The sequence below is a fragment of the Pollachius pollachius genome (genome assembly GCF_949987615.1).
Source record: "Pollachius pollachius genome assembly, chromosome: 8".
Taxonomy (NCBI): Eukaryota; Metazoa; Chordata; class Actinopteri; order Gadiformes; family Gadidae; genus Pollachius; species Pollachius pollachius.
In genome coordinates this window covers 10,251,995-10,265,774 of record NC_136941.1, presented here as the reverse complement: position 1 = coordinate 10,265,774, position 13,780 = coordinate 10,251,995, and the positions used below count along the sequence as shown (strand labels likewise).

At 41.0% G+C, this 13,780-nt stretch overlaps 1 protein-coding gene across 3 annotated transcripts; it reads left to right on the top strand.

The window, feature by feature from the left end:
• Positions 1–89: 89 nt before the first annotated feature.
• Positions 90–13,542, top strand: ahcyl1 (adenosylhomocysteinase-like 1). Of its 3 annotated transcripts, none has more exons than XM_079740962.1 (17): positions 90–526; positions 6,110–6,224; positions 6,465–6,608; positions 7,276–7,376; positions 7,475–7,577; positions 7,983–8,077; positions 8,164–8,270; positions 8,727–8,843; positions 8,993–9,056; positions 9,784–9,872; positions 10,100–10,170; positions 10,598–10,692; positions 10,828–10,926; positions 11,641–11,709; positions 11,953–12,031; positions 12,206–12,326; positions 12,410–13,542. In XM_079740962.1, the coding sequence occupies exons 1-17, from the start codon at positions 338–340 to the stop codon at positions 12,414–12,416; spliced, it is 1,665 nt and encodes a 554-aa protein (XP_079597088.1). In that variant the 5' UTR covers positions 90–337; the 3' UTR covers positions 12,417–13,542. The 3 variants fall into 3 exon arrangements, with proteins under 3 accessions (XP_079597088.1, XP_079597090.1, XP_079597089.1); XM_079740964.1 differs by lacking the exon at positions 90–526 and adding an exon at positions 2,721–2,811; XM_079740963.1 differs by lacking the exon at positions 90–526 and adding an exon at positions 2,728–2,823.
• Positions 13,543–13,780: the final 238 nt, after the last annotated feature.

Genomic DNA, 13,780 nt, shown 5'->3' with positions numbered 1-13,780 from the left:
TCCAACGACACATCGGCGACTGTGTGTGTGTGTGTGTGTGTGTGTGTGTGTGTGCGCGCGCGTGTGTGCGTTTACTGCCGTCTGGCGATGACAGCGAACAGGGACAACATGTGATTCTGCCGGCTCGTACAGTAATGACGCTGGGATACAGGCCGACACCATTTCATTAAACAAATTTCGGCTGAAGGTCAAACTGAAATCACCAGAACCACATCCAATTGGAACATTTCTACAAACCGACGCCAGGAGGAGACTACTAGGGAAGGCTGTTCGCTCCAGATCGGAGAGATCATACAATATTATTTCGTCCTCTTATCCGATTCGCACCGTTAACGCGATGACTGACTCGGTGGTGGAAGGCATGACGGACGTCAAACAGGCGACGAAATATGTGAAAGAAACCGAGAATGTCGCAGAGAAATATTCATCCCTGACTGTGAGCAAGAACAGCGATATGAACATGAACGTCGGGGAGCTGCCGTCTGCAGCGTTCACTGCGGTCCCGACTCTGAAATCCGTCAAGAAGGTAAGCGCCGTGATGTCGGGTCATTTGCTAAGTGTGTGACAGTAATACGGCTCTCTAGTAGGCTTTTATTCCCCGGGAAGCCACAGTAAGTCCCGGGTAGTGCGCAGTGATGTCGTGCAGGTTTTCCATAGTCACTGATCTCTCTCTAGAACATAAAAACACATCGCAGGAGGAAACGCAACTTTTCTATTGACTGGATTAGATTATCCTAGATGTCAAGTAGGCCTGCACCTTTCGAAGAAACATAGTGCAGACATTTGCGTTGCACTAATTGTGTTCAAAAGTTTTTAACCTAGATCAATCAAAATGTATTCATATGACAATGAAAGCCTAGCGAAAGGCAGACAGGTAACGCGTCCTAGTTTAATTCAGTGTGGGGCACTTGGTGTTCAAGCAGAGTATTTTGCTTATCGCAGCGTTGCGCTGCGGCAGAACCGTTACTTTGATCGCCGCTCAGATAGGCTTCCGACGTGACGTTAAATTTCCTGTATTATTATTTTTTTTTTAAAGAAGCCGTCGTGTTAAGTGATGTCACGCGGACCATGTTCATTTTACTCAACCAGAACCGAGGTAGTTATTTTCAACACAAAGCCCTATGAAGGAATATAAACCAATATCTATTGTTTAACGTTTCGCCCGTGTGTCCTTCTCATTCTGACAAGTTAAGTAGGCGCACTTGCTGGCTCAGGGAATCAGATGTAAAACGTTTGCCTATTCGTTGCTGGCTGCAATATGTTTGTATGAAAAAAACTATTTTTTGTTCAATGAAATGTGAGATCCCAGTTCACACAAGAGGAACAATACAAAGCCCACGAAATATGGTCAAAATGAAGAGGTAGAAAAGACAATGTGGACGACATGAAAGTTATCTGTATCATGTTCTGCTATGTCAGCTCGTCACCCTTGCAGGTCGCCCCAGTTAAACAGACCTAGGTGGGCAGAATCCTTCTCTGTTTCAGTTCAAAAGTTCATCACAGCTGGTGATTGGCCTCAGTGACTGTATATTCCGACAACATCAGTAGGTCTCCTCTGATTTGGCAATACAGAAACCAATATTTGTTGAAATGGTAATACGGATTCACACAGACTCAGGAATCTTCTTTCTTCAATTATTTATTCCTGTAACCATTATTCTCAACCCATCTGTGTCCTACAGGTGGATATGATATCTTCCAAACTCACTAAGTCAGTTTGAGTCACTATGGAAATGTTATTATTAATTATTCATTATTAACCCACTATATTTATCTATATTATGTGGATGTGTTTCCGCACTGAACCGAGTCAGAAGACTCGACAAAGGTTCTATTTCGACCATCTATGCTTTCTCAGAATACCTAAAGCTCAACCTCAGTAACCTGCGGTTACCAATGGTAAAGGTTGCCATAACTGTGGCCTAACTGTGCCATAATCTGCACAGTTTTACAGCGCTTCAAATTAAATACTGTGCTTCCAAAGTGTTTCTGCTGAGCTAAGGCAGAAACGATCTCCCTACCCTGATGTTAACATTGAATACAAACATTGTTCTAATGATATAGTGACATAAACAGTAAAAAGGTTGCTGCACAGAGTGAAGGTCACAATGTGTTTTGGGGGGTGAGGTTAATTATATTTTGTGTCCACCCAGCTTATGTTGAGGTTAACAACAAGCAGCCCCAATATCATAAGGCATCCACATCTCATTGTGCCCATCAGAAACCTAGAAGTGATGGTGCTGAAGACCGTCTAAGTATTAAGATGGAGGATGGGTTGGAATAGGAAACTTGTTGATGCAGCAGGAGGTTAAAAGTTCAGCTCCCTTTGTAAACCGCCTTAATCAGTGTGTGTATCTGGGCGTGTGTGTCTGAATGTGTGTGTTTGAATGAAACAAATACACAGAGGATATGAACTGTCTATCTCTTTTATCAGCATGATGTTTGGTGTGTCCACATGCGCTGGTTGTCTCCTGAAAGTCCAAACCTTAGCCTATGACCCCAGCGGAGACAGAGAGTTACATGAAGAGACGGTCAAACCAGAAAAAGGGAAAAGAGGGCCTGGATTAGACAGGTCCCCCCCCGCCCAGACTCTCACTCTCTCTCTCCAGGTTGGCCATCAGAATGATGATAATCGAGAAGAACCTCCCACCGGCGCTGGCTGGCTGGGTTTTGGGATAATAGCCTCAGGAACACTGAGTTCCACCACACAATAGACTATAGGCTTAGGGAGGCACATACATGGACACAGGAGAAAAAACACCGACTCAATCAGAAGTCATGGCACAAAGACACGCGCACGGCAGGGAGCGGGTGAGTCTGGAAGTAATGCCTCTTCTCTGGAAGTTATATATATATATGGTCTGTTGTTTTGTCTATTGTCTGCAATGAGTCTGATTTGTTTGTGATCATTTGATTGAATGTGTCCTAACAAAACTATACGAGGCCAAATTATTCTTTCCCCCTATCAAGCGAATTTAGCAGTGTGCCAACTTTCCAGTGTGCCAACAGTGTGCCAACGTTACACCTTACAACAGTTCACATTAATTAAAAACCTCAATCTTAAACAATTAAGTGGTGAATCGTTCATAAAATAAACAAACTTTGCTCTCCCATTACAATACAGTGAACTGCTGGGGTAGTAGGATAGCAGTTCTTTAGTTACAAGCACATGCAGTACTGACACTGAAACACAAACACCTAGCTATAGAGTCTCATCTTTTATCCCCAAGAGAGCAAAATAATGGATTCAAAGTAAACGGAAAGTAGTTTTCCACAAGGTGTGAGGAGACATTGCATACCGCAAACCCAAACAGCACCACACAGAGATCGCCGAAGTCCACTCGGCCTCCCAGGCTTCTTGAGTTCCTTCAGTGACTCTATACACTCCACAGGGTCTCTCCCACACTGCAAACATCTTCGGATGAGTAGAATGAGAGATGGAGAACCCGATACAGATTACAAATCTTCATCTTTCTTTTATTTTTTTATACAAATATTCATCTTTCAACCAAATCGTATTAAAAGTTTTAAATCTGATCATGTCTTTTCGATCGTTTTTAGGTGTAAAATTGTAATTTGTAACTTCTCTAGGCTATGAATTTCCGTTATTGCAGGGAAACTCATTTCCCTCAAATTCATTCAAGGAATGTTATTTTCTATTATAGATTGATGGCAGTGAAAACTAAGATGACAATTCATAATTATTGTTAATCATTGTCTTTTAAGTTATTGTCTGTATTATTCATATATTCGTATATTAGCAAAATTATGATTTTTACGGTATTTTTGGTGATTTAAAGTAGAAAGTAGAAGTACAACAATTCTGTTAATTTACAAACAAAATTGGTTTTAATAAAGCACAATATTGAAGGAACATAGATATAATAGATGTTTTTGTCAAATTATATCAAATTACCTACCTAGCGTGCTTCTTAATTGTTGACAAGACATTCCCCTCTTTCGGATCTGACAAATGTGTGTTGTGTCAACTTTGGAGCGCTGCACATTTGTTTCCAGTCCAAACATTTTTTATGGATATCCTAAATATCACAGCAAGACATGTCATGCTACAAGACTTGTCATTGTCATTGTAGCATGACATGAAATGTCATGCTATTTCTTGACAGGGGAAATATTCTACATCTTAAATCTTGGCTGGAAATGTATGTTAAATACAAATAGTTCTTATTCCTATTTTAATCTTGCAATTCTCATATTACTATACGACTATATTAACACTGAATATTATTTGGAAACTTTGTACAATACTAACTATTTGCCGAGGTCAGTAAACAATAGAGCAAATCTACTTCTAATGGCCAATTCATTTATAACAATTACGGTCTCTATGGGTTGAACACTTCACTCAAACCCGATAAGCGGGGCAGAGATGATTTAATAATGGAAAAACATTTTTTTCTTAATAGTTTTTTAAGAAATGCTCATACAAAAATGTTAATTACACTATAATTCATCATCATGGCCTTAAATGAAAAAATGTAGCATTGATCTATTTATGTGGCATCGATAATGTTTTTGGTCTGATGAAAAAGGCGTGCATAATACCTGCATATGGCATCATTAAGTCCCCTAATTTCTTACTCAAGTCTAACATGTCGACAGGCTTGCTGCCCTCGTTGACCTGGTTTAGAGGGTCTGTCAGGACATCTGGCTTACTCTACCTAATCTCTCCAATGGTGACAACTGACTGTCTATTGCTAGCGAGAATGGTCCTGGCTCAGAGTTTCTTGGCATGGATTTGTCTGATCTCACGGCTTATTCAAGCACACAGCTTTAAATAAGGCTAATTGTATACCGGCCACTGTCATTTAAGTTAGCCATATAACCATTAAACCCAATTTGCTTTATACTGTTGCTGGGATACGGCTGTACTAAACCATTACCCCACCTTTCTTTACACAGAAAGCTGTATTTTGTATGTATTTATCTACTTATAACTTCTTGGTGGGCAATAGCCCACCAAGAAGAATAGCCCCCATGTCGTTTGACATAGTTTAAGGTGTTTAAGCAAAAAAGGTCAAAGTGGTGCACTTGTAAATAGGCTTATGGAAATAGTTAGTTAGATCTTGTAAAAGTTTAAATAGTTTGTTGGATCTTCACTCCACCCTTTGCAAATATATATATATATATATATATATATTTTTTTTTGATACTTCAAATAGCCAATACGATGTTCCTGTAGTGAGTCTGTGATCATTTGGCTAAATATATTTATATCCATGGCTTATGGCTTAGAAACAAAAGCCTATCCTTATGTGAGTCCCGTTTTGCCATCCTGACATTCCGCCGGACTGTTTCTCCCTATGTCCGTGCCGTCCAGAAGGTGATCTCCGCCTGCTGTCTGCCTGAATCCATGTGGTCGCAGCATTCAGGGGACCTCTCCCTCACTTGGCAAAAAAAACAAAAACAAAATAAACATTATCAATCTGTTGTGATTACACATATGTCATGTTTTTGCTGAGGCCCTTTTTCACCACATGAGAGGAAATTAAGAGTGTCTAAAAATAGGCACTTTGCGTGACCCCCTATGATTAAACCATGTGTTTTATGTGTTAGTAATTAATGTAATAACTGTTAAACCTAGCGGAAATAAGACGCATTTCTAATTTAGGGAGGCCTCCCTGGCATACTTAGACATATTCCTACATTCTTTTACAGGTTTTGTGTAAACATACAAACGTTTGTTTTTTGTTTGCTCAATGGACATAGTCTTCCTTTTACACATCCTCATAGCCAACAATAAAAGACACCGATGACGTTACCATTAGTGAGGCCAACTAACCTGTGTAAAACCACAGTAGTAAAAGTCCCAATACTCGAATGACATGCAGTGCTCAACAGGAACACATTGCAGAAGCGTCCATTACTACCTATTATATTAAGCACAGAACGAGTCCTAAGATGGACTCTTCTTCTAAAATGTAAAAAATTGCATTGTTCTTTTCTACTGTACGACACTGCCTGATTGGCTGGGCCGTAGCCAAGTCGGACTCTGACCAACAATGAATCATCGACAGTAAAGTGGATTATTAAGTGACTATTGTGTGCGTGTGCTGCAGCATTGACCTGATACTTTTGTGTTCTGCAGATCCAGTTTGCTAACGCAGAGGACAAGCAGGAGTTCAGCAAGTACCCCACCAAAGCCGGCCGGCGCTCTCTGTCCCGGTCCATCTCTCAGTCCTCCACTGACAGCTACAGCTCAGGTACTGCAGAGATGTGTGTGTGGGGAGGCTATTAACGATGAGCAAGCTGGCTGTATTTTCTACAATATCATATTTCCAGGTGTGCTTCCGGGTAGCCTATGCATGTAAATACTTGTTTCTATGCCAAATTTACACTGGCCACAAAATAATAACCCTCACACATGCACACACGCATGCACGCACGCACACACACACACCTGTGTTCATTATGCTGACCTTTTTATGCCCCCGTTTCCCCAGCTGCCTCCTACTCTGACAGCTCAGATGATGAGACCTCACCCCGCGAAAAGACTCAGGCCAACACCCATGGTAGCAGCGACTTCTGTGTCAAGAACATCAAACAGGCTGAGTTCGGCCGACGTGAGATTGAAATTGCAGAACAAGGTAACAGCTGGGATATTCATTCAGACATGAGGCGTTGAACAGAGTGTGTGTCAGAGATCCACCCTGTGTTCGGGATGTGTTGTTAACTAGAGAGGTTATGCTGTTGCTCAATGATGAATCTCATAATCCCTATGGATCCATTAACCCCAGTGTGAGAATGCAGGTTCGATATAATCAGGTCAGAGGGAATCTCCAGTTTAGCTTTTTGTAGCATTCTCAGACGTTTCATAGTTGGGATCCACATTTGCTATCCAAGCCTTTTTCTTCTAAGACCAGAACCATTTAAAATTGGCTGCCTGGATTTTTACTTTACCTCGCCATCTCTAACTTTTTTTACAGTCCTCTTTTATTCGCCTACATCCACTGAGACCTCCCCAGAGCCTGTGAGAGTGATGAGCCAGCACAAGTAGCATACGAGTGGTGTTCTGAGTAATATGCTTACACCCCACAGCTGTGGAGGTCGTTGTACTTCAACCAACCTGAATTTTTTCGTTGTTAAACGGAAAGCACACCCTTCATCTAGAACAAGCCTTTTTACTTTCAGACCTCTCATACAGAACAAGCTTGTTCCAAATTCAGACCTCTCATAAAATCTGTTTACTTCACGCTGTTATTCATCATCATTTTGAACACCTACTTCACCCTTCTCCTCTCGTCTGCTTTACAGATATGTCTGCCCTGATCTCCCTGAGGAAGAGAGCTCAGGGGGAAAAGCCATTGGCCGGGGCCAAGATCGTGGGCTGCACCCATATAACAGCACAGACTGCAGTATGTACCCCCATTCGCTGATTCCGGCAGTGTCTCTGGGACCTTGGTCACATTATGCCTGACCACCGGTTTCAGTTGTGCTTTTACGTGTTTGTTAGGTTCTGATCGAGACCTTGGTCGCCCTGGGTGCCCAGTGTCGCTGGACGGCTTGTAATATCTACTCCACTCAGAACGAGGTGGCGGCGGCTTTGGCCGAGAGTGGTGAGCCGCGATAAATGTTGTCAACACAGCCACGGCTAATGGACCATTTCTGTACACAGCCAGGCTGACCCTATTCTCTCTCCCTCTCTTCTGTCTCTCCTTTTCTGTATCCACATGAGCACACAAAAAGGCAATTTCTCAAATGCTAACTAGTGTTCACTTGCAGACGACTGAGCAAACAGCGTTTATTTTTTAATTTATAATCTGCGTTGCAGTCAAGGCAAAGACAGGCAGCTGTTTGCATTAAATGACCCAGAGCAAAACATTGACCACCTGTCTCTGGGTTTTTGCTCAGCACTGTTGACTTGCAAATCCAAAGTGGTGCATGTCTCTCTCGCTCTTTCTCTCGGTTGATGTTGCTCTCTCTCTCTCTCTCTCTCTCACTCTCTCTCTCTCGTGTCCTAGGGGTGTCTGTATTTGCCTGGAAAGGGGAGTCGGAGGACGACTTCTGGTGGTGCATCGATCGCTGTGTCAACACAGAGGGCTGGCAGGCCAACATGGTGCGTGTCTCTAGGCGTCCACATGGAGGGACTCTTTGTTGTGGTCGTTCAGCGTTTCAACGCCTTCCCTTTGCTTTGTGCTCCAGATTCTGGACGACGGGGGAGACCTCACCCACTGGGTCTATAAGAAGTACCCCAGCGTGTTTAAGAAGGCACGCGGCATCGTGGAGGAGAGTGTCACTGGGGTGCACAGGTCAGATTGGCCTTCACTTTTCTCCACTTATGAAGATCCTAGATCCTATTTAGATGTATAAATATGGGAAAAACAAACTGAATGAACAAGCAGATGAACCTTTATCATCCAGTCATTCTAACAACAGCTGCAAGTCTGATTAAATCAGTAAAGTTGGAGAGGGGGTTGGTAGAGGTGGGAGATATGGCCAACTGGGTCGAGCATGTGAGAAAACAATTATCGTTATTAAAAGGCACTGCCAGAGCCAATTAGTCCACAGTTTACAATGAATTGTTTACAATGAATTGTAAACTCCGGCCTGCTCTGACTGGTAATTCATTATGGAGATCTGATGGTGTTAGTCTGCAACATCTGCTGATAATCAACTCTCAATAGGACTTATTATTCGCTGACAATAAGTATGATGTCACAAACCGCATATGTGGGCATTTGGCTCACACCACCCTGTCTTTCCAGATTGTACCAGTTATCGAAGGCAGGCAAGCTGTGCGTCCCTGCTATGAATGTCAACGACTCTGTTACCAAGCAGAAGTTCGACAACCTCTACTGCTGCCGTGAATCCATCCTAGATGGGTGAGCCAGAGAGAATGTGCTGTTTAACGCATCAATCTAAATGTAATCACTGCTTATGATTCATATAGCTAACTTATGTTTGTGAGTGTGTTTGTGCATGGGCTCCCTTAATACTTAATGATGGTAATGGGGACTTTTTCTTTGGCTAGATTGAAGAGAACCACTGATGTAATGTTTGGAGGCAAGCAGGTCGTTGTGTGCGGTTACGGGGAGGTGAGTCAAACTCTATTGGAACACATTGGCCTTGTTCCCAGTGCAATCAAAAGTGGCCCAATTTAGAATTTTTTGCAGGTCTGATTCCTCATATTACATTTTTTCAAATTCACATGGAATCTGATGGTTTGAATCCTGATTTGGGCAATTTTCGTACGTGGTCCTAAATCAGATACAGGTCCGATGTTTTGCAATCTGAGCTCCGTGTGAACGTTCATATTGGAAATCACGTGACACTCACAGCATTTTAGATCAACAATAGTCAATTGCTGAATACAAGGAGGAGGGAGCTTGAAAACAGTAGTTCATATTACTAATGTTGAATGGCGGTTGATAATGATCCTTCCAGACGATCCGTCACCAACAATAGCCCCTGTATATTTTCACGAGAATAGCACTAGTCCTGCAATAAAATGTCATCAAAACTTTATTAACCTTATTTATAGGATACTTTTATACTACGGATGATGTGCTATGCTCTTGTTTTTTTTTAATAACCCATTTGTTTTTAAATTGTACTGCTTGAAAAACATCCACCAGTGTGAAAACTTCCACACTGCATCAACGCTACTGCAGATCAACTTAAAAACAAAACGAACACTGAAAATGGGAATTCAGCATTTAAGCTTGCAGTGTGAATGAGGTCATCGAGAGATGAACACGGGTTGTAGGTGGATGTTCATACTCATACTGTGTGTTTGTGTTGTGCTGACCTCCTGGTCTCTAGGTGGGAAAAGGCTGCTGTACTGCTCTCAAGGCGCTTGGAGCCATCGTGTGCATAACAGAGATCGACCCCATCTGTGCTCTGCAGGGCTGGTGGGTAACAAACCAGCGCTTTCATCATCATTCATTCATCTATTCGCAGATCAATGTGGTGTCTATGGATAACCTTTATTTAGTACTTTCATCCATGGAATCTATTGACTTGGTACTTCTTTTTCACTGCGTCCGTGGGTGGGAGTTGCTGCTGTTTGTTATGATTTAATTATGTCTATTTATAGCTTTAAGCGTATTTTTTTTTTTTTTGCGTTGTTTCCACGCAGCATGGATGGCTTCCGAGTGGTCAAACTGAATGAGGTCATTCGGCAGATGGACCTCGTGATAACCTGCACTGGTAAGCTCTCCCATTGAGCTACGCTAATACTACTCTCCATCATTCATAAGGCATCAAGCCTGGAAATGTTTACTGAGCAAATATCCTATTAGCATCATCGTATGGTGACCAAATTAAAATAATCTGTTAACAAATATAATGCATTTATGGAAATGTGTTCCTGCAGTCACCTTTAATCCAAGTAACATTTCATCCAACATAAAAAACAACAGAGGAAAAACAATGTTTCTTTATGTAGTGAGCCAATATAACAATAACATTGACCAATACCATTTATTCAAACAGCAGTGTTTTTTAGCATAGAGTATATGGCCATTCACCATGAATCCCTAACCTTACTACTATCCGTAGTCGATTTTCTTGAGAGTGAAAGTCAAACAACCCTGTTCACATGTTCATCGATTCAATTGGTTTCCTTTACATTTAGGCAACAAGAATGTTGTTACCAGGGAACAGCTAGACCGGATGAAGAACGGCTGTATCGTGTGCAATATGGGACACTCAAACACAGAGATTGACGTGGTGGGTAACGATGGATCAATACAAATCCTAGACCCGTGTGGACCCGTGTGTGTTCAGTTTGGCTTCTATGTCTACTTTCGGATGCCTTTTTCAGTATAACAGGAAGTAACTCAGTTGTTTTGTATGCATCCACAGGCAAGCCTGCGCAGTCCTGAACTGACCTGGGAGAGGGTACGGTCTCAGGTGGACCACATCATCTGGCCTGACGGCAAGAGGGTGGTCCTACTGGCAGAGGTATAGAACTTCTCTGGAGTGTATCGACTTACTGAGTTGTTGTGCGTGACACAACATTTCACACAATGCATGGAGATGAAAGATGATGCCCAGTTTGTATTTTCCAGCCTGGTCTCCAACTTAATTGTTTTTTGAACAATATGACCCAAAATTCCCCATAAGAGCGTTTGCTGATTTAGCGGCCCCTATCATCTGGTCGATAAAACAGCAAACAATATGTCACGTTTCTGCATGCAAAATGCAAATTGGTAATATTGATTTTATTTTCAGATGGAAATTTTTTAGATAAATGAGTCTTAATAACATTTCTAGCGAGAAATTTTATTTGAGTCAAGAAATGTATTCAGGTTTGAATATATCAATTTCTTTGCGCTGTCAAATAATCTGAGCTGTTACACTCAAAGTATACTTATGACGCCAGGGGTCGCTTCATCAAAACAATAACAAAATACGTAGTTTGTTGACGTCGTGCTCCGTTAGATCATGGGAGTTGTTGTCTGCAGCACCAATGCCCGTGAAATCTATCTGACTTTACACAGGCCATGATGCTGTCTTCTGGTTCTTCTGGTTTAGTCTCAAGCTGTTAGGAAGTGAAACACTTGTATCTTAACTCCCTGCAACTGTGATGTCAGGCTTTTGTCTCATGGGTTTCTATGTCATCATCTCACCTTGTTTGTCGTCCATTCTCCTCTGTTTCTCTTTTCGTCGCTGCAGGGCCGGCTCCTCAACCTCAGCTGTTCCACTGTGCCCACCTTTGTTCTGTCCATCACTGCTACCACTCAGGTGTCTGGTTGAACCCGACTCTCCTTTATACAACATACTTCTACACTCTAGACAAATATGGCTCCTGAGCTTATCCAACCACATTTGAATGAAGGAAGAAGAAATGTGGCCTAAAAAAATGTCCTTTGTCCTGTTAATTATTATTAACAATTCCAAATGATTAATTAATGATTCCAAGAGAACTTTAAACAACATCGTTTTCATTACAATTTCTTAATGTTATCTGTGTCTGTGAACCTGCAGGCCTTGGCTCTGATTGAGCTGTTCAATGCTCCAGAGGGACGATACAAACAGGATGTGTATCTGCTACCTAAGAAGATGGGTAAGATATCCGGTCTACTATATTCATTAACCTTCATCATAAATCATCTTTGTGTGAGGTCAATTTGGCCACAATCTGATTAAAGCTCATCGCTGCCACCTAGTGTTCAGACATCAGCAATGTTGGAAGTCAAACTGCATGAACATTATGGAATAATATATCATTCTCTTCTAGATGAGTATGTGGCCAGCCTGCACCTACCTAACTTTGATGCCCACCTGACTGAGTTGTCAGACGAGCAGGCAAAGTACATGGGCCTCAACAAAAATGGCCCCTTCAAACCCAACTATTACAGGTACCATTGTGTGGTTGACAATGATTAAGATCAATGTAATACACTCTTCAATATTATAATATAAAAAGGAATAATTTTCACAGGTATTGACGGGACTACCTGATGGCCTGGGATTAAGAAAAAGTATTTCCAATGTTAATTTGTTGTTTTAGGTTTTGTAAAAAATCATGATTAATTTCACTTTCTGAATGTAAATGCATATTAGCAATATAAGACACTGTGTTAGATGCAATTAGGAAAAATAAATGTTGTGTAACATTAAAGGTCTGTCACATGTTAAAAATCCTGCTTGCATGCTGTCATCCATGTGTATTAATTTAATTGCAAGTGCAAGATCAAACCATTGTGTTGTTGTTGTTAGTTTGTCTATACACTCTGGATATATGCATCATGCCAAACAATGGCTAGAAGTTGATTCCTGAGATATATATGTTTTCATCTGTGCATGCCATTAAATCATCCTGTATACTGCCAGAACTCTTAATACTCTAATCAATACTGTAATTTCAAATTTTTACTTATTCTGAGTTATAGGACTGGTTGACATTGAGTATTTTACTATCACAGAACATCTCTGCTGCCCATAACATTGGAAAGACTACAGTCCATAAATGCAAATCATATATATTTTAAAAGAAACCTCTTGATTATATATATATCCCCATCTGAGTGTATGATTTTGACAACATCCATTCATAAACATGTATGTGCTCTTACAAACAAATAGATGGTTCTGAACAGCTGGAGAGCAAAGGGACATTTATAAAGTGTGCAGAACCCTTTTGGTATGTGGGATTAATTTCAAAGGTCACGCACTTTGCAACCACTCCTAGAGTACAATCAGTGTGTAAGAATAAATGAAGTGTTGAAAGCAAACAACAAGGACATTTTCAAATTGATGCTGCTTACATGGGCGACTCATTCTGAACTTTAATTCCTGTAATTTGAATTCCTCTTTGTCAAGCTAAAATGTATTGTATTGCTGTTGTGTCTGAATAGCACATTTGTAGTATTGGTAAACCTTATATGGTATAAATGTGCCTTTTGAAAATATTCTAAGGAGTAGATTGCATTTCCCCATTACTTTAAACCACAAGTGGATAACCCACTCTCTTCCTCTGACTGCTTCTGCATAATATATTAAACATTCCTTAAATGTTAAGAGATTTGAGACTATATTGTCATATGATTTAAACTGATTTTTTCAACAGAGTAAGCTCAAATAAAGTAATTATTCAAATGTAGCCCATGTACCATCACGTATGTAAGATCATGTATTCAATTAGCAATAAATCATCATTGTCTTTAAAGAAATCAAAAGAAAACACATTTAAGCACAGTGATTTTGTGTGATTATAACTTCTAGTCTTACAATGATCGGAGACAAGCTCAAATCTGAATGAGCCACATTCTTTTGCTTCATATTAGTGTAAGCATGAATTTGGTGTGCACAG